The sequence below is a fragment of the Grampus griseus genome (assembly GCF_964374135.1).
Source record: "Grampus griseus genome assembly, chromosome: 4".
Taxonomy (NCBI): domain Eukaryota; kingdom Metazoa; phylum Chordata; class Mammalia; order Artiodactyla; family Delphinidae; genus Grampus; species Grampus griseus.
The window spans coordinates 61,678,040-61,699,615 of NC_138997.1; the positions used below are offsets into that span (position 1 = coordinate 61,678,040).

At 31.4% G+C, this 21,576-nt stretch overlaps 1 protein-coding gene across 1 annotated transcript in view; it reads left to right on the forward strand.

Annotated features, from left to right (window-relative positions):
- Nucleotides 1–21,576, forward strand: part of TECRL (trans-2,3-enoyl-CoA reductase like) — a 93,835-nt gene that overhangs the window by 13,081 nt on the left and 59,178 nt on the right. Inside the window, exon 2 of the mRNA XM_082652848.1 lies at nt 13,208–13,259. Coding sequence (XP_082508974.1) covers nt 13,208–13,259 — 52 coding nt within the window. The remainder of the gene's footprint in view (nt 1–13,207; nt 13,260–21,576) is intronic.

Consider the following 21,576-nt stretch of genomic DNA (forward strand, 5'->3'; position numbering starts at 1 on the left):
GGAGGTTGGATCAATAGAACTCTGAAATTTCTCAGATAACAAAGTTGAAAATTCATCATTTATAAAAAAGATTATAGTTTGAAAAACTCTTTGAATATTAGTGCCATTAATAGAATAGAAACAGTTCTTGGCTTAACCCACATAGCATTCAGTTCTGGATGTTTAAATTTGTGATCACTGTCAGATATCCATGTAAATGTATTAAATATCTAGTTGTATATATAAGTTTGCAGCTATGAAAACAAGTTAGTGCTGGAGATATACACCTGAGGGTATGAAAATACATGGCATTCAAAGTCATGAGAATGCATTAGATCAGCTTTACAGATAAAGCATGTCTTATTTTTACCCAGGACGTAATGTAAAATGATGTAATGAAGGTATTGAAGCTTCATGGCTCACTTAATCATCAAACATTTTTTAGATTTTCAGGCATATTAAATAATAAATGTTTCATTGTTCTAAGATGAAATATACTCAGAATTTGTTTAATTGTTGATGAATTTGTCCATGAACATGCAATACACAGTGAAATTTGAAAAGTAATGCAATCACTTTCAGTGGCTGGCACTCTGTAGTAGCATTTATGAAGGCAGTGAGCCAGTGATGCAGAAATAATTGTAGCATCTATCTCTGTGGTTTGATGTCAAACAATTAATTAATAATATAAACTTTCTAAAGTTGGTTTTCCTCCCTAATTATTTTTTTCTTGAAACTCATTTCACATTCTCCACATTTTAAAAACTGTAACATAAATCTTGAAGTAGCTAAAAAGAAGTTTATGACCATCACTTCAAAATTTGAAGTGATCTCTGATGTTTTGGAAGTCATATAAAATCTATCAAGGTTATAAGATATGGAGTCCTTCCACATCAATAGGTTTAATCTAGTTATCTAAAAAAAAGTCCCACAAATTTTTGAACAAGTAAAATTTATTTTATAAAACAAGTAAGAGTGACTTTCAGTCTAGATTAAGCAATGACTCCAAATAATCAATGATGGACAATAACAAAGGTTTAATTCTCACTCGTGGCATGCCAGTGTGGATGAGCTGTGGCTGTGCTCTGAGCTCTCTGTTCTGTAACCAGGTTGATGAAGCAGCTCTTGTCATTGTCATTATCATGTCAGTTTCCAAGTAGAGTGAACAGACAGGAGGCATCTTAGTTTCGACTACTATAAAAAGTGACATAGACGGGGTGGCTTTTAAACAACAGAAGTTTACTTCTCAGTTCTGGAGGCTTGAAGTCCAAGATCAGGGTGCCAGCATGGTCAGGTTCTGGTTAGGATCCCCTTTTGGGTTGCAGACTGCCATTCTCTTATTTTATTTAGAAGACTAAACGCTCTCTGGAGTTTCTTTCATAAGGGCACTAACTCCATCATGAAAGCTCCACCCTCATGACATAATTACCTCCCAAAGACCCCCAGCTCCTAATAACATAACATTGTGGGTTAGGATTTCAGCATTTGGATTTGGGGACACACAAACATTCAGTCCATGGCAGTTGGTGAGCTACACTCTGGCTTGTAAAGCTTCTGCTTGGACATTAAACATTTGTTTTCCTCTCATATTTCACTGGTCAATCTGTGTCAGGGCTGAGTTCAACATGGTAGAGATACCGATTATTCCCTCTAGAAGGCCTGCCCTCGGAAGGACAACAAGTATTTTGAGCAATTATAAATCTACCAGAGTAAGCAGACTCTTTGCAATGAAGTTATTTATTCCAAAATTCATATTCCAAACTTCATTCACTTTAATCATATATGGAGCCCCAATTTCTCATTCAAATTCTACTCACAGATTTACTTAGTTGAAACAATACTGGATGCCTGGTTTATAAGCAAAAAAGAGAAGTGACACTGTAGCAAGAGAATGAAGGGAAAAGTTAAGAAATGAGAGCCAGCTTCCAGAACATGTACTTGTCATGGTAGAATTCAGTAGCTCCCAGATGGTCACGTGAAAGCTCATAATGCCTTTTAGGACCTAAGGCATGAAATTGACATTGCCTCATCTGTCCACATTCCATTGTACAAAGCAAGCCAAAGAGCCAAGTCCAACACAACCAGCATCACTTTCTAGAGAAGTGGAAATGATGAATAGAACAAATATTTGCTAAAATAACTAATATGCCACAGATATTCAGTTTCTAAGAACCATTAAAATTATCCTTCTTTTGGTAGGGCAATAAATATATTTTAGAAAGAAAATTATTCAAAGTGGATGGATTTAAATATTTGATGCATAAAGAGGTAGGTAAAATCCTACATTTCTAGAAAACTGGCCACCCATAATAACTCTTTTCCCAAGAGATACTATGAATCTTAAACTGTGGATTTCCTTGAATCACCAGGGGGAAAAAAACCTCACGTTTTAAGATCTTATGCAGTATAAGATTTTGGTTATATTTTTTGTTACTGTTTTTTGTTTTGTATTGTTTTGGTTTTTGCTGAAATTCAGTTTAACTGCATTGTGCATCTTTCAAAAGCAAATACTAGGTATCTTGAATATTAAGGTTAAATATTTATGGAGTCATGAATAGTTTCAGATTTATTATAAAACTAAACATATGACATATTTCACAGTGGTACCATGTTAGTTTCATTTTTGCATATAGAATTTGACATTTGAGTGTATTTTTTTAAAGTTAATTGACATATCTCTTTAACATCGTCAGTAGAAAAAAGCCAAAAATTAATTACACAACAGAGTTAACATCGCAGGTGATTTACAAACCTGTACAATTTTAAAAAGTAAACATCACCCTTCTGAATTTGTTTGTAATCTGTACAATGAAATGGTTGAGCGATAAATTTCTTTTCCTTGTCCTCCTTAGATGATTAATGTTTTTAATAGTTCTTTACCACTTGAGAGAAAATACTCAAGAACTTAGCAACTTAAAATAAAGGCCATTTATTTATCTCATTATTCTGTTATTTGGTTTAGCTTATAGTTGTTCAGCAGATCTGCTGATGTCTGCTGGGCTCAAGCCCGCTGCCAGGTAGCTGGGTGATTGATCTGGGAGTGAGCTCTAGGAAAGGGTGCAACAGGGCCATGTGTCTGTCATCACTGGGGAAGCTAACTCGGGCTTCTTTATGTGAGGATGTTGGCAGAAAGAATAGAAATACATGACCTGTCGAGTCTTAGATTCATGACTTGCACAGCCTCACTTTCAACACATGCTTTTGGTTAAATCAAATAATAAGGCTAGCTTAAATATAATGTCCAGGGAAATAAACTCTAGTTCTTGATGGGAGGATCTGCAAAATATTGTGGCCAATTTTACAATCACCACAATAGTATAGAATAACATATACTTTTATTACTAATAAATATTATATACATATGTACATATATACAAAACAGATTAGAGATACTACTAATACTGAGCCCATTATTATTATCACTTTCATTGCTATTTTCACTATATTTGAGCCTTTATTCAAAATATATTTCATGGCACTTATAATTGAAGTATTCATAAACATCACCTTTTCCATTTACAACTAAAAGCAAAGCAACTTTGGTAAATGTTCTTGTCATTGTCACTGCAAATCAATAAATAGAAACCAATTATGTTTTAAGCAATAATTTTTCAATGGACTATAAATGCTTACTTCTTCCAAGACTTTTTATTCTGATTATCATTAGGCAATTATATCACTTAAATATGGCCCTGAAACATTTTACAAACTGCAATTAAGAAAATTCAAACTGGACACTGAGTCCACCATCTCCCCAGATTGCCAGAATTCTGATTAAAAACAACTTTCCTTTCTACCAAAAAAAAAAAAAAAAAAAAAAAAGAAAATTCAAACTAGATTTAAAATATATCACATGGACTTTTTATTTCCCCTTTATCTGCATTTATATTTTGATGAACAGTATTATTGATGTAGAATTTTTTTACTTATGGAAAAATCATCTTTTTCAAAGAAATGAATATAAATTAATTTGGATTATGCATAGATACATTAAGTCTTTTCCCTATGATTATGAAGCTGAATGATTAATCAATAGGTAGTAGAATATCATTCATTTGTTAACTCTTTTCTTCATATAGTTAATTTTCATGTAATAATATGTGTGACTATTTGGAAGGGAATATGATTGTCATTTGATCACTACAGGGTTTTTTTTCTTTTTAACATAACAAAAGACACCTTTATTACGCTCATCACTTAGGAAGTTCCAAGGGTTTTAGGAGCCAGAAACAAAAGGAAGACAAAATATATATTTCTTAATATAAATCACAATTTCACACAAACCAAAAGAGTTTATAAGAACACATGAAATAACCCCCACTGCTACACACATACATTTTATACCTTCTTAGTGGTAATTTGACTGACACAAAGATCTACCTACTTCATGATATATAAAAATAAGAAGCAAAGCTAGATATAGACTACACCTCATGACCAATGTTTGAGCCTCCTATATTACTTAGAAATTACCCAGATATCCAAAATTATACTTATCATTCATACTAGATTTTAAAGTTAACTATGGGCCTTGGGAATTATATTTAAGCTGACATATTACAGAACTTAATTATTGTTGCTATCAAAAAGTTTGTCAGAATTGTACTTCGGTTTAAATAAACATATAATTTTTTCTTACTAGTTATTTATTTTGTACATAGTAGTGTATCTATGTCAATCCCAATCTCCCAATTCATCACACCACCTCCACCACCCCCACCGCTTTCCGATCTTGGTGTCCATACGTTTGTTCTCTACATCTGTGTTCTATTTCTGCCCTGAAAATTGGTTCATCTGTACCATTTTTCTAGGTTCCACATATATGTGTTAATATACAATATTTGTTTTTCTCTTTCTGACATACGTCACTCTGTATGAGTCTCTAGATCCATCCAAGTCTCTACAAATGACCCAATTTCATTCCTTTTTATGGCTGAGTAATATTCCATTGTATATATGTACCACTTCTTCTTTACCCATTTGTCTGTCGATGGGCATTTAAGTTGTTTCCATGTCCTGGCTAATGTAAATGATGCTTCAATGACCATTGTGGTACATGACTGTTTTTGAATTATGGTTTTCGCAGGGTATATGCCCAGTAGTGGGATTGCTGGGTCATATGGTAATTCTATTTATAGTTTTTTAAGGAACCTCCATGCTGTTCTGCATAGTAGCTGTATCAATTTACATTCCCACCAACAGTGCAAGAGGGTTCCCTTTTCTCCACACCCTCTCTAGCATTTGTTTATTGTAGATTTTCTGATGATGCTCATTCTAACTGGTTTGAGATGATACCTAATTATAGTTTTGAATTGCATTTCTCTAATAATTAGTGATGTTGAGCAGATTTTCATGAGCTTCTTGGCCATCTGTATGTCTTTTTTGGAGAAATGTCTATTTACATCTTCTGCCTATTTTTTGATTGGGTTGTTTGTTTTTTTTAATATTGAGCTGCATGAGCTATTTATATATTTTGGAGATTAATCCTTTGTTTATTGATTTGTTTGCAAATATTTTCTCCCATTCTGAGGGTTGTCTTTTCGTCTTGTTTGTAGTTTCCTTTGTTCATAAGAGCTTTTAAGTTTTATTAGATCCCATTTGTTTATTTTTGTTTTTATTTCCATTACTCTAGGAGATGGATCAAAAAAGCTCTTGCTGTGATTTATGTCAAAGAGTGTTCTTCCTATGTTTTCCTCTAAGAGTTGTATAGTGTCCAGTCTTACATTTAGGTCTTTAATCCATTTTGAGTTTATTTTTGCATACGGTGTTAGGGAGTGTTCTAGTTTCATTCTTTTACATGTAGCTGTCCAGTTTTCCCAGCACTATTTATTGAAGAGACTGTCTTTTCTCCATTGTATATCCGTGCCTCCTTTGTCATAGATTAGTTGACCATAGGTGCATAGGTTTATCTCTGAGCTTTCTATCCTGTTCCATTGATCTATATTTCTGTTTCTGTGCCAGTACCATATTGTCTTGATTACTGTAGCACTGTAGTATAGTTTGAAGTCAGGGAGTCTGATTCCTCCAGCTCCGTTTTTTTTCCCTCAAGACTGCTTTGGCTATTTGAGGTCTTTTGTGTCTCCATACAAATTTTAAGATATTTTGTTCTAGTTCTGTAAAGAATGCCACTGGTAATTTGATAGGGATTGCATTGAATCTGTAGATTGCTTTGGGTAGTATAGTCATTTTCAAAATATTGATTCTTCCAATCCAAGAAAATGGTGTATCTCTCCATCTGTGTGTGTCATCTTTGATTTCTTTCATCAGTGTCTTACACTTTTCTGAGTACAAGTCTTTTCCCTCCTTAGGTAGGTTTATTCCTGGGTATTTTATTCTTTTTGTTGCAATGGTTAATGAGAGTGTTTCCTTAATTTCTCTTTCAGATTTTTCATCATTAGTGTATAGGAATGCAAGAGATTTCTGTGCATTAATTTTGTATCCTGCAACTTTACCAAATTCATTGATTAGCTCTAGTAGTTTTCTGGTGACATTTAGAATTTTCTATGTATAGTATCATGTCATCCAGAAACAAGAAAGGACACTACATAATGATCAAGGGATCAATCCAAGAAGAAGATATAACAATTATAAATATATATGCACCCATCATAGGAGCACCTCAATACATAAGGCAACTACCAACAGCTATAAAAGAGGAAATCAACAGTAACACAGTAATAGTGACGGACTTTAACATCTCACTTACACCAATGGACAGATCATCCAGACAGAAAATTAATAAGGAAACACAAGCTTTAAATGACTAAATAGACCAGATAGATTTAATTGATATTTATGGGACATTTCATCCAAAAACAGCAGATTACACTTTCTTCTCAAGTGCACACGAAACATTCTCCAGGATAGAGTACATCCTGGGTCACAAATCAAACCTTGGTAAATGTAAGAAAACTGAAATCATATCAAGCATCTTTTCTGACCACAACGCTATGAAATTAGAAACCAATTACAGGGGAAAAATGTAAAAAACACAAAAACGCGGAGACTAAGTACAGTGCTAAATAACCAAGAGATCACTGAAGAAATCAAAGAGGAAATCAAAAAATACCTAGAGACAAATTACAATTAAAACACAATGATCCAAAATCTATGGGATGCAGCAAAAGCAGTTCTAAGAGGGAAGTTTATAGCTATATATGCCTACATCAAGAAACAAGAAAAATCTCACATAAACAATCTAACCTTACACCTAAAGGAACTAGAGAAAGAAGAACAAACAAAACCCGAAGTTATAGAAGGAAAGAATTCATAAAGATCACAGCTGAAATAAATGAAATAGAAACAAAGAAAACAGTAGGCAAGATCAATAAAACTAAAAGCTGGTTCTTTGAGAAGATAAACAAAATTGGTAATCCTTTAGCCAGACTCATCAAGAAAAAGAGGGAGAGGACTCCAATCAATAAAATTAGAAATGAAAAAGGAGACATTACAACGGACACCACAGAAATACAAAGCATCATAAGAGACTACTACAAACAACTCTATGCCAATAAAATGGACACCCTGGAAGAAATGGACAAATTCTTAGAAAGGTATAACCTTCCAAGACTGAACCAGGAAGAAACAGAAAATATGAACAGACCAATCACAAGTAACAAAATTGAAGCTGTGATTAAAAATCTTCCAACAAACAAAAGTCCAGGACCAGATGACTTCACAGGCAAATTCTATCAAACCTTTTGAGAAGGGCTAACACCCATCCCTCTCAAACTCTTCCAAAAAATTGCAGAGGGAGGAACCCTCCCAAATTCATTCTATGAGGCCACATCACCCTGATACCAAAACCAGACAAAGATACTACAAAAAAAAAAAAATTACAGACCAATATCACTGATGAATATAGAGCAAAAATCCTCAACAAAATACTAGCAAACAGAATCCAACAACCATGAAAAGGATCATACACGATCACCATGATCAAGTGGGATTTATCCGAGGGATGCAAGGATTCTTCAGTGTACACAACTCAATCAATGTGATACACCATATTAAGAAATTGAAGAATAAAAACCATATGATCATCTCAACAGATGCAGAAAAAGTTTTTGGCAAAATTCAACACCAATTTATGATAAAAACTCTCCAGAAAGTGAGCATAGAGGGAACCTATGTCAACATAATAAAGGCTATATATGACAAACCCACAGCAAACATCATTCTCAGTGGTGAAAAACTGAAAGCATTTCCTGTAAGATCAGGAACAATACAAGGATGTCCACTCTTGCCACTCTAATTTAACATAATTTTGGAAGTCCTAGTCACGGCAATCAGAGAAGAAAAAGAAATAAAAGGAATACAATTGGAAAAGAAAAAGTAAAACTTATCATAGTGTTTTTAACAGATTGTTTTCTTAATGATTACTTATTAGTTTGCCCATAGGTAACACTATTTTATTTGAAATAGTCCTTCAGTATTTATACAGAAACCACTTCATTTAAATAGGATTTGAGCTTCCTTATTTCAGTAATATCATGTTTTAATATCATGTATTAAGTCTAAACTTTCCTGAATGCAAGGATTATTTTCTTGACATCACAAACCTGCAATAGGAAAGCATAATCAAAGTCATCTAAGAAGTAATCATACATTTCACCAGGCTTTATTTTATTCTTAAATATATGCTTTTAATTCTGTGGTCTTCATGATCCTCTCTAGTCCTAAAATATCCTCGCCTAGTTTATAAATCATACATCCTAAAAAATATTCCAGAAAGACCATTCACCATGGAAAATTGTGTGTTCTATAAAACCAGAATTATTTTCTACTTTAATAAAACATATTTCTTTTTTTTCTTTATTTTGATAGGGTATCAAACTCTAGTTGCAATGTTAAATTTTCTTTCATATTTTCCATATGTTAGAATTTCAAGTTATAAGACAGAAAACAAGTGTATAGAAATAACCATTTATTTAATACATATTATATAAAGACTACCATTTTCATATTGAATAGAAATGAAATGGCTTTGCAATAAATACTATAAATAAATATTCTAGTCACTAAAGGACATTTAATTTTATTGAAGGATTATAAAAATTAAATATTAGTTTTAGAGTGGCTACTGAGATTTTATTTATGTCTGCAATGTTGAAATAATATAACTATACAAAAATTACATATAATAAAATCAGATATTCAGTCATATTTTTCACCATATTTTCCCTCTACTCATATTTATAATATTTATATGATATATATGTATATGTAATAAGAAAATAAATAATATCTAGGCTATACTCCTAAATAAAATTTATATTTACACATAATTTACTGGGGAGTAAAGTATTTATTTAAAAGCTTATTATTCAAGGTAGTGGGAAGCAGCTGCATAGCACAGGGAGATCAGATCTGTGCTTTGTGACAACCTAGAGGGGTGGGATAGGAAGGGTGGGAGGCAGATGCAAGAGGGAGGGGATATGGGGATATATGTATACATATAGCTGATTCACTTTGTTATACAGAAGAAACTAACACAACATTGTAAAGCAACTATACTCCAATAAAGATGTTTTAAAAATTAAATAAATAAAATAAAATCAATATCATCAGGGTAATGTTATATTAAAACAATGTGCAAATAGATTTTTTCCAGTTATGAAACTTTAGGATAATAATAAAGTATCTTTTGTTTTTTATTTTAAAAAAGCATATTATTTCAGAAGAATATATTTTTGAAAATTTCTATGGTAAAAATTATAAAGAATTTATTAATGTTTATTTTCTTTTTGAATTAAAAATGAATTGACTAAATGTGTTATTGCAACATATAAAGAACCATTTGTTATGATACTAAAAATTGAAAAATATGTGTATATACGTACATATATTATTTTGACATAACAAAAACTCATTTTAAATAATCCAGTGTAGTATATAAAGAAATAAAATTGATAGGCTAAAAAACAATTATCTAATTTCTTAAATAGTAAATGAAATCCAGTTAAATTTAAAATGTTTAAACCTTATTAAAACTGATATTTCTGCATATCTATAGTATCATGTCAATTTCATTCATAGCAAAAATTCTTGATATTCTATAAAATATCAAACATGTTCTGAATTTATAAGAATGTTTTCATATAGATTGCTTATTTGTATCTTAGTTACAATCTGAAGGTTATTCACTAGTAAAATAATATATTTTTACTCAGAAAACTTCCTGTCCATTCTGAGTAATGTATATGCAACTATATATTCTATGTGTCTTTTTGTTTTATGTATACTATATAGTCTCTCTGTGTCTTTAGTAAACACATTTTTTTACAAAGTTCATTAACAATTTTTGGTTTGCACTTTGCAATTACTCTGTCAAACAAATTTCAAGTTGTTATTTTTCCTTACTATTTAATGTTCATTTCTCTAAGCAGGACAAACAGTATTCTGGAGATATCTGTTCATTTTAAGGAGTTCCTGAGAAAGTGGCTAAAATATAGTTTTAAAAATTAGTAATAGTGCAAAAAAAAAAGTTTTTTGTGAAATACTGCAGTATCTTCACAGGGGGCAAATTCAAGCAAATCCTAAATTTCAATTGAATGTGAAAAGCTTTATCTAAGTCCATCAACTTAAGTGTTGAATAAAGTAATGATGACCCAAAATTCAACTACGATCAGTTGAAATTCAGAGGTAAATTTCTGTTTCAAACATCATTTACCTTGTGTACTTAACATTTTAAGATTAATTTCCTCTAATTAGAAGGAAACATTAATGAAGAGAATTTCAGGATTTCAGATGACGGAATACTTATTTCTTCCATCTGCACAATTAATGGTGATATATAAAAGTGAATACATTATTGTAATGATAGTTTGTCCTTTTTAAGAGGTAAAACTGGTTAAAAAGTAGAAGTTATTACGAATAAACTTCTTGATGAAGCTACAGAGTCATCAATTTAGTAATCAGAAAGTCCTATATGCTCTGTTAATTATCATCTTTTCCTCTATTTGTGTTCTGAGTACAGCTAAAGTACTGAAAGAGTTGATCAAGCATAGTCTTGTGGCTAATTGAGCAACGCTGTCTGAATCATTTAATGGTTAATTATATTCTTTTCTGCTGTATTTGACTAAAATTGCTCCAGAAAGGTCAGTTCTCAAAGATTTATGCAAAATCAACATTTTAACAAGTGAAAGTCCAATGTAATTTAAAAAAATAAAAAAAAAAAATTAAAACTTTGTGAGAAAGCTTTTAATAACAACCCACTTCCCACATGTAGGTATTTTCAGGAGAACATAATCTTAGTCTTGAAAGTTTGTAAATTCAGGAAAAAATATGCATATATAAATTAGAATATTGTCATTTAATGTATGCTGGTTTGGGAAAAAAACATACAGCTTTTCCATAGTAATCTACTTGTGAAACACTTCATATCAGATCAAGGAGCTTCTGTTTTCATGTGACTTTGCATTCACAGCTTTACTTTTGACTTCAACAAAAGTGACTTAACACTTCCTTATATGCTATGTGGTGTGCTACATGTTGAGACACAAACTGCAATACAGAAGATCATTGTTTTCAAGAACCTGATAGATTGTTGGAACTGCCAGCGCGTAAGCACAAGATTATGTGCCCTCATAAAGCAGAAGTTAAGCATATAGCAAATCCTAACAGAGGGGTTGTTAATTATGAAAATTATTATTTTTTTAAAATTAGATGGCCCTTGAAAAGACTGATGGACCGGTATTTGTTACTGTAGAGATAGCACATGGATTTTAGGCATCCCTGTCAGAGGACTGCTTCGTGATTAAGTAACAGTGAGATAAAGCAATGAACATTGTTAAAACAAATCATCCCCTTTTAAAAATATAATTCAAATATCAAATGCAATAATCAAAATTAAAATGAAATATGACATGTTCACACAAATAAATATATATTACCCTCTCTAAAAACTTTTTCAAATATTTCCTAACATATTCCAGAAAAGGACAGTGCTATGAACAATTTAAAATTTCATAGTAACAGAATCATTTAGGGTTCTTTTGTTATTTAAAGCATAACATAACTGGAAATTAATATCATTTTTCATTGCCCAAATCTTAGAACTTTCTTGTTAGTAAACTATATAAATAGAAAAAATAAGAAAAAAATTCTGAATGGTATATCACACACTTGGTTATGGGAGGGAGTGGAATATAGTAAAAGAAATGAATTCATCATCATGCTTTTGATATATAATACAATATTAAATATAATATAATAATGTTAATAAGAACTGCCTCGAGTATTATTATGTGGCATCCCTTTATGCACTTTTTTTTCATTTTGTCCTCCAAAATAGCCATAAGGAGATTTTTAGTGTAGCAAAAAATAAAATAATGTATGCAATATTCTATACATGTTTAGAGAAAGGAAATAAATTTGACTTGCATGATCATGAAAATGTCTTTGATGTAGACTTTGAAGGATTGGTGGGTTTTTCATAAGCCAGTGAAGAATCAGAGGCAGAGGGGAATTTCAGTTGGCAAGTTTGATATGAACAAAATCAGAAAGTCAAAAAGTACTGTGATGGCTTGAGGTGTTTGGATAAAACTCTTATCATGAATTTTCCTATTTAGATGAAGAAATATTTTTCCCTTATGCACTTTTCTAACATTAGAAAGAGGTAATTTTAGTAGATTAGGATCAAATAACAATAATATACTTAAAGATTCCAAAAAAAAAGGTATCTAACATAGATTCTTGATGGACCTATTATATTTTTGGATGGAAGTTTTAAAAACATAACTAACTACAGGGTTTAGATAGGATATATTTTTTTTTTCTTATAATATTTTGAAGTAAACATTTCCCTCTTTTGTCCATGTAAATCAATTTTATATCCCTGGCCTCCTCTGATAAACTCTTTTACTATATATTTTTTCTCTTTTTGCATTTACTCATACTTTTAATTGATAGTCTCATCAATTTGGAAACCAGAAATTTAATAATATGGGCAGAGAAAATTCAAAAGTATATTTTGAGATAAAAATTTGGATGGACTCACATGATTATACTATTATTATTATATACAAATATAAAACTTTGGAAAAAGTTATACTGATGAAAATTTTCAAGGTTGTCAAAACAGTACTGCCTAAAGAGCTAAACAAAACAACCTGGCTATTTTGTACTTATTTTACATTTTGAATATATTAAATTATGTTTTCTTCTTAAACAAATATGTAGCAAACAAATGAACACTTTTTCCTTATAATTCTGTTTTATTTTTCAGGTGACACAAAAATCTACTATTCATGACGTGAAACAAAAATTTCACAAAGCATGTAAGTTTTATACACAATTTTGAATTTATATTACAGTCTTTTTTTTCTCAAATTGCTTAAGATTTACCTGTAAGAATAAGTTCAATATTACGCTGGAAAGAGTGTGTGGAAATCATATTTTTACATGGAACTCAGAAATATTCTATTCTATTCTAAACACTTCTTCATTGTGAACATTTTCATATCTAACTTTCTAATTCACATTTTAATCTTCAACACTCTTTCAGTTTTTTATTTGAACTTTTTTCATACCAACAAGAAACTTCCTATATGTGAAAGGCATTAATCAATATAAGATATTTCTTTACATTTAAGCAAATATAGAGCAAATTTTTACTTCAGTATTTATACTGGTCAAATATCTTCCACATAGAAATTCTTTAAACAATGCATTTAAATTGTTATTTAATTTTAATAGCTAGATTTAAGAGATCTCATTAAGAGATCTCCTGTTACTATTTATCGGGAAATAATTATATGAGATTTCTTTTATTTTTACAACTTTTCAATTAGTTTAGCTATAATTGTTAACATAGTGATAATGTCTATAATTATTAGGTAACAATTTTTAAGTAACTAAATTTTTAGAGCAGTTTTAGATTCACAGAAAAATTATGCAGAAAATACAGAGTTCCCATATACACCTGCCCCACAGGGGTACAGCATTCTCCACCACAAGCATACAGAGTCGTACATTTGTACACCCCCCAAACTTACATTGACACATCATAATTACCCAAAGTCCACAGTTTACATTAGGATTCATTTTTGGTGTTGTACATTCTGTGGATTTTGCTAAGGAGCATTTTTAATACTTTTGGATTTAGTTGAACAACATTTCTTTTCTGAAAATAGTTAAAGCTCACAATTTAATACATCAAATTGTTTAACAATACTTGAGAGTAAAATTGGTAGAACTGTTTTATTATTTTCATTATTTTCTTTCAGGAAAAATGTAGACTATTTGCTGAATACTTTTTGTGTATATGACATTATGCTAGGCATAATGAATAATCAAATGAAGATAGAAGACATCTTATTAGCCTTCAAAAAATTGCTCATGAAGAAGATTTTATATATATATATATATTTATATATATATATATATATAAAGAATATAAAAATAAAACCCAAGTAGTCAATGTATATAAAATTTATAAATATTTGGGGAAAGCTCTATTTAGAATTTTTAATAGGAACATAAAGCAGATACAGGATGAAACAGAATTATTTGAAATATGCTTAGCCAGTTTAAAATTCTTGAGGCAGGTGAGTTTTGATATTTTGCCATAAGGACATGTAGGATTTGGATATGCAGAAGAGAACCAGAAATGCATTATAGTAGAGAAAAAAGAATAAAACAAGTGAATTGCAGAGATCTCTTGTGGATTAATTCTCTAACTTTTAGCTTGGTAATTAAATTCTCTGTATATTTATGCCAATATTTTCTAAATTATTGAAAACTCAAAATTTCTACCTTAGTACATATGTGAAAGATGTTACCCTGGTTATTTCAAGTATTTCCAGTTTATTTACATTCTAAATGCATTTGTTTTGTTAAGCTAGCAATTGAATTTCCATCCTTTGAAAGACTTAGTAATTTTATCTAGTAAAGTTTCAGAAAGTTTAGATTGTAGTAATAAGTGCGAAGACATTTAAAAAAGACTTTTTTGCTATAAAGCAGAAAGATACAACAAAATTATTTCATTTAAGTTAATAATGACAATGTAAGAATATATTATTTCTATCACTGTCTGGAAACAAGGAAGTTAGTCAAAAGCTAATGTATGTTTAGAAAGAATGTGCCGTCACCTTGATGTGTGATATTATGACTATTTTTATGTTAGTTTGTATCTACATATAGACATAATTATACAGTGACTTAAAATTTTAGAACCAGTTCTACATTTATGTGGTCTAGAGCCTTTTCTAGTAATTAGGAAAGTGAGGTGTAATAGCTTGTGAAAAATCCTAGTAACATCCAGTTTCAGAACTGGACAGTTGAAAATATGATGATAATATGGTTAGTTTTAATACCTGTATCAAGACTTAAGGATTTCTTGACCCCTATTATTTTATTCACTTTTTGAAGCACAGTTCTAAACTTTATCAGCTTTAAATAAATTGTAACTTTTTCTACTTTTTCAAAATTACCTTTACTTTAAAAGTATACCCATCACTTAAAGAAAAATAAGATTCAGAAGATCTTGTATTTATTATAGTGTATTTCAAAGACGTATTGGTCTTCAGGTTTTACAAAGTACAGAAACACAAAAACTTTTTTTTCTGTATCACATTACAGAGAAATATCTAGAAGTGAATTAAATTGGACATTATGCTTAATGCATTTGCCAAACGGTGAAAGGAAATAAAAAAATATTGCTAAATCTAACAATATGTGACTGTATATATAATGGTAAAAAAATTATGTGTTGATTGCCTTAATATTTCATGTTTTTAGCATATTTTAAGATTGACCAATATTGAATACTTTATTCAAATTCATAAATTATTTTAACATAAAAATATATATTATATATGTAGTTTTATATCTACAGTTGTTTTATAACTACAGTTTTGTAACAGTAAGGTTTTTACAGTTACTTCTTTACTTTTTGACACCAAATCATTTTTTATTAAGATGTTTTGGATGATGTTTATTTTTAGGCCCTGGAGTTATAATAGGAATTGTTAATCTTGTAAAGAAAAGAAAATAATATATATATATATAACTCTTATCAGAAGACTAGGTTTCCTGAGGGGAAAATTCTCTCTACATGTCGTTTATCTCTATCCTTTCTTCTCTTAGGTGTTCTGACTAAACTTGATTTCTTGTCTTCCTCCTATTTCTCTGACTTGTGTTAGTGTAACATTTTTCTTAGCTCTATTTTAGAACTTTCTTTACTCTGATTTTTCTTGTCCTATAAAATGACTATCTTATGCTCTTCTAAGGCTCATAATTTTTCAGTTCTGCTTTGTTATGAGTCATATTTTAGATTACCTTGGTGACACCATAACAATCAGACTGGTGAAGAGGTGGAAAGGGGAGGAAACTACAGTCATAATATTAGCTGTTAAGGCAAAAGGGAAAGAGCAATGGTTTTCATGAAAAAGAGATAAAATTATAAATTATATATATGCATACACATACAAATATATACTTTGACCTATTTCTCCTCTTCTTATTTCATGTACCAAAATGGTGAAAAGCCCTCAGCTGCAAATCCTCCACTAGTCTTTCTTTATCTCCATTTATTTATTCATTAACACTTGTAATTATCATTCTTGTTTGTATCTTGAAGTCTCTCCTGGAAAGCTTCAGTGATTTTCATACTCATGTCTCTATACACCACACTCTAGTCATTCTCATCTTCTCACAAAGGTCTCACAGAAGAATTAAACCTTGCTTTGAAAACTGAGATGAAAAATAAAGAATTATACAAGTCCAGGTGACATTCTGCCTAAAACTATGTGGATCTTTTTTTAAGATTTCAGGAAACTTAAAAAAAACTTCCCGTGGGCTTCCCTGGTGGCGCAGTGGTTGAGAGTCCGCCTGCCAATGCAGGGGACACGGGTTCGTGCCCTGGTCCGGGAAGATCCCACATGCCACGGAGCAGCTGGACTCGTGAGCCACGGCTGCTGAGCCTGCGCGTCTGGAGCCTGTGCTCCACAACGTGAGAGGCCACAACAGTGAGAGGTCCGCGTACCGCAAAAAAAAAAAAAAAAAAAAAAAAAAAAATTACTGGAGATATACATTTGCTTGGATGAGCAATACACATTCTCTGGATACATACCTAACTGTTTCCATAATAAAGCAATATTATGTTTGTTTATTCAGCAATATTTGTTGAATGTTGAAAAATATTTATTGAACATTTACCATGTACTATGCATTGATGTATTCATTATTGATGTAATACATTATTGCAAAATTTACCCTCCTAATTTACAGACTCAAAACAATACTTCAGAATGTCTTTTTTCCCTTTTCTCAATAACCCTGGATATTCACAGATATCAATTTTTAGTAATTAAGGATTGGAAAAACAATTTCATTTAGTATTAGATTCCATGTATTGGATCACTAGAGAAGTTTTTCATACTCTTGTTTGTGATTTATATGTATTTTTTCTGGATATTGCCCATTCAAGGTCTTTACCCACATTTTTGTTTATTCAGATGTTTTTATTGCCTTAATAATATATGTCTTTACTAATTGGTGTACAGGCCACAGTCACTGTTTTTTATTTTCTTCTGGAAAAAATAAATCTTATAAATCTAAATTTGCTAATTACATATTTCATATTTTCTGTTTTATGTAGCTTAGAATTATTTTTTTCATCCTCCAAACTTTAAAAATGTTACTGATGTTTTATTTTTACACTTGTAAGTTATGGTTTTGTTTTTTACATAAAATATTTTTGGTATCTGGAATATATCCTGGTATAAGGAATGGATATAGGATTCTCACCATTTCAATTGTCTTTGTCATTTTTAAAATTTTAGCTTCTACTCACATATTATTAATAAATTTATAGAGCTGTTTTCTCTCATATAGATATTTTATATATTTTCTTTTTTAAATATCTAAATCTTAGAAATTTAAATCTTAGAGAATTACTTCTACTTTAAAAATGTTCCCATGGTCATTTATTTTGTATCATGATTTCTCTCTTCTTTCATTCATAATTCTCAGAAGATAACTTCTTGACATCCCTTTCATTTATTTTTAGGGTTCATAAATTTGAATTCTAAACATTTTCAGGGGCATAATGCTTTACAAAATTATAATCCCAATATTTATATAAATCAGTAATATTTAATTTTTAATAGTTACCAAATATCACCCTGAATAGCACTCTTATCTTTTCACCATATAGTTTATTTTATTTTTTAAAATAAATTTATTAATTTAATTTATTTTTGGCTGCATTGGGTCTTCATTGCTGCACACAGGCTTTCTCTAGTTGTGGCGAGCAGGGGCCACTCTTTGCTGTGGTGCAGGGGCCTCTCATTGAGGTGGCCTCTCCTGTTGCGAAGCACAGGCTCTAGGAGCACGGGCTTCAGTAGCTGCAGCAAGCAGGCTCTAGCTTGTGGGCTCCAGAGCACTGGCTCAGCAGTTGTGGTGCATGGGCTCAGTTGTTCTGCGGCATGTGGGATCTTCCTGAACCAGGGCTTGAACCAATGTCCCCTGCATTGGCAGGCGGATTCCCAACAACTGCGCCGCCAGGGAAGCCCTCACCATATATTTTAATGAGTACTAGTTCTCTCTTGAAATGAGTTAGAATAAACTGTCAAATAAAGCCACACTGAAACAGCTTTTATTCATAGTACCATCTAAATGATTATAGGGTAGCATTATGCGGTATTATATAAGTATTCTGTGCATTTTAATATACAGAACTTAGGGGGGGTGTGTGTGTGTGTGTGTGTGTATGATTAGATGTTAGGGCAAGGTGTATCATCAATTGAACATATTGTTAAAATATTTACCTTTTCCACCATAGAGCTGGGAAAGTATAGAGATGTTCTAAAGTCTTTTCAGAAAATTATGAAATGCATTTGTATGAATTAAGCAATCTTTCCTGGCTAACTTATTTAGTATAGACAAAAGATTTTCAGAAACCCCAAATAATGTATATATAATACAAATATATTATGATTAACACGTTACTACTTGTTATATCTATATGTTCTTAACAAGAGAATATCTTAATTCCCTATTACAGTATCACTTGAGTCTAAAAGCCTATCTTGGTCATTTATGGGCTGTACCTAAGTAATGTAGGAGAGTCAAAAGTAAAATGATTTAATCTAAAAAGAATATTTTAGATAGACATATCTATAGTATAATTTGAGGTTGACTGTATGTTCATCAAGTAAAATTCCTATATTTTGTCATAATCCACAGTACATCATTCATCTAGTTAACTTTTAAAATTTAAGTCATTAAATTTTCTTTCACATAAATCTTCACCTTCTGTAAGATTCATGTTATTCTAGTTTACTACACTTCATTCCTCTTTATTTTGTACTTACCTACATAACCTTTCTCAATTTTCTTTGATGGCTCTAGAATCTGACTAAAATTTCACCTTCATTCGAACTTCTGGCATTTCATTGAAAATTACACCTAAAATAATAACCATCCAGTATGCTAGTCCCAGAACTCCTTGATTTTCTGCTATTTTCACTTCCACTCTGCTTTAGCTACTTACCCCCTTATCAATACCATGAGATTTGTCATTAGTTAGAACTTAATTTCAATATTTGAAACTCTGAACAAATCTCTTGACCATCTATTATTCTAAACATCTCTCTCTTTTGCTTCAGGACTTCCAGTTTCTGGAACTCAGGGAGATACACAGTCTCTAGAACACCACCTGTCTTTGGATTTATCATCTCGCTTAACATTGATTTTTTTTTTTTTTGTACTTTACCTAAATTGCTCTCTTTCTGGTTGATCCATATCAAATTCTTAGCTCCACTGTGCAATCCTCTCTCCATATCGTTTAAATAAATGAGATTTATTCCTTTACTCTCATTCTCCTTATATCTTCAGATGCTTCCTCTTTATTCTTTTATCAAGAGTATCTCATGAATCAACTGACAAAGGATTAATCTCCAAAATTTACAAGCAGCTCATGCAGCTCAATATCAAAAAAAACAAACAACCCAATCCAAAAATGGGCAGAAGACCTAAATAGACATTTCTCCAAAGAAGATATACAGATTGCCAACAAACACATGAAAGAATGCTCAACATCACTAATCATTAGAGAAATGCAAATCAAAACTACAATGAGATATCATCTCACACCTGTCAGAATGGCCATCATCAAAAAATCTAGAAACAATAAATGCTGGAGAGGGTATGGAGAAAAGGGAACACTCTTGCACTGCTGGTGGGAATGTAAATTGATACAGCCACTATGGAGAACAGTATGGAGGTTCCTTAAAAAACTACAAATAGAACTACCATATGACCCAGCAATTCCACTACTGGGCATATACCCTGAGAAAACCATAATTCAAAAAGAGTCATGTACCAAAATGTTCATTGCAGCTCTATTTACAATAGCCAGGACATGGAAGCAACCTAAGTGTCCATCAACATGAATGGATAAAGAAGATGTGGCACATATATACAATGGTATATTACTCAGCCATAAAAAGAAACAAAATTGAGTTATTTGTAGTGAGGTGGATGGACCTAGAGTCTGTCATGCAGAGTGAAGTAAGTCAGAAAGAGAAAAACAAATACCATATGCTAACACGTATATATGGAATCTAAGAGAAAAAAAAAAAAAAAAAGGTCATGAAGAACCTGGGGCAAGACGGGAATAAAGACACAGACCTACCAGAGAATGGACTTGAGGATATGGGGAGGGGGAAGGGTAAGGTGTGACAAAGTGAGAGAGTGGCATGGACATATATACATTACCAAACGTAAAATAGATAGCTAGTGGGAAGCAGCTGCATAGCACAGGGAGATCAGCTTGGTGCTTTGTCCCACCCTAGAGGGGTAGGATAGGGAGGGTGGGAGGGAGGGAGATGCAAGAGGGAAGAGATATGGGAACATATGTATATGTATAACTGATTCACTTTGTTATAAAGCAGAAACTAACACACCATTGTAAAGCAATTATATTCCAATAAAGGTGTTTAAAAAAAAGAATATCTGTATAAAATAGATAACTAATAAGAACCTGCTATATAAAATAAATAAAAAATTTAAAATAATAAATAAAAAAGAATATCTCAACTTACAAACCACTTCTAGCAATACCATCACTCCTTCTTCTGTCCATCACTTAGCAGTCACTTCAAAATAGTTTTCTTTGTCAGCATGCCAAAGACCTGTCTAAGGTCACTGGCAGTTTCTGTTTTGCTGAGGCAATGGATCATTTTTGGTCATGTGTAACTTGAACTCTCAGTTGCATTTGACCTAATACACCATTCTTCTCTTTGATTGTCTTCATTTGTTTGTTGATTTTAACTCTCTGCCCATTTGATTTTAAGACATTATATATGACTTTTGTCATCTCTAAAACTTCTTGTTCCCAGACTCCTTTGAGGACCGCTCATCATTTTTTGGACTCTTAAATATTCATTACTTCTCAGATTCTATTTTCAACAATTTCCCCTTTTAATTCTACATTTCTTTCTCTTATGTTATGTTCTCAACAATTCCCATGGCTTAGAAAATATCACTAATGAATAAAAGAAATCAAAACTGTCTCCTTCTTAGAACTTTCAACTGTATATTAAACAGCCAATCTGGCATCTCAATATCTTGTACATATTGCAGACACCT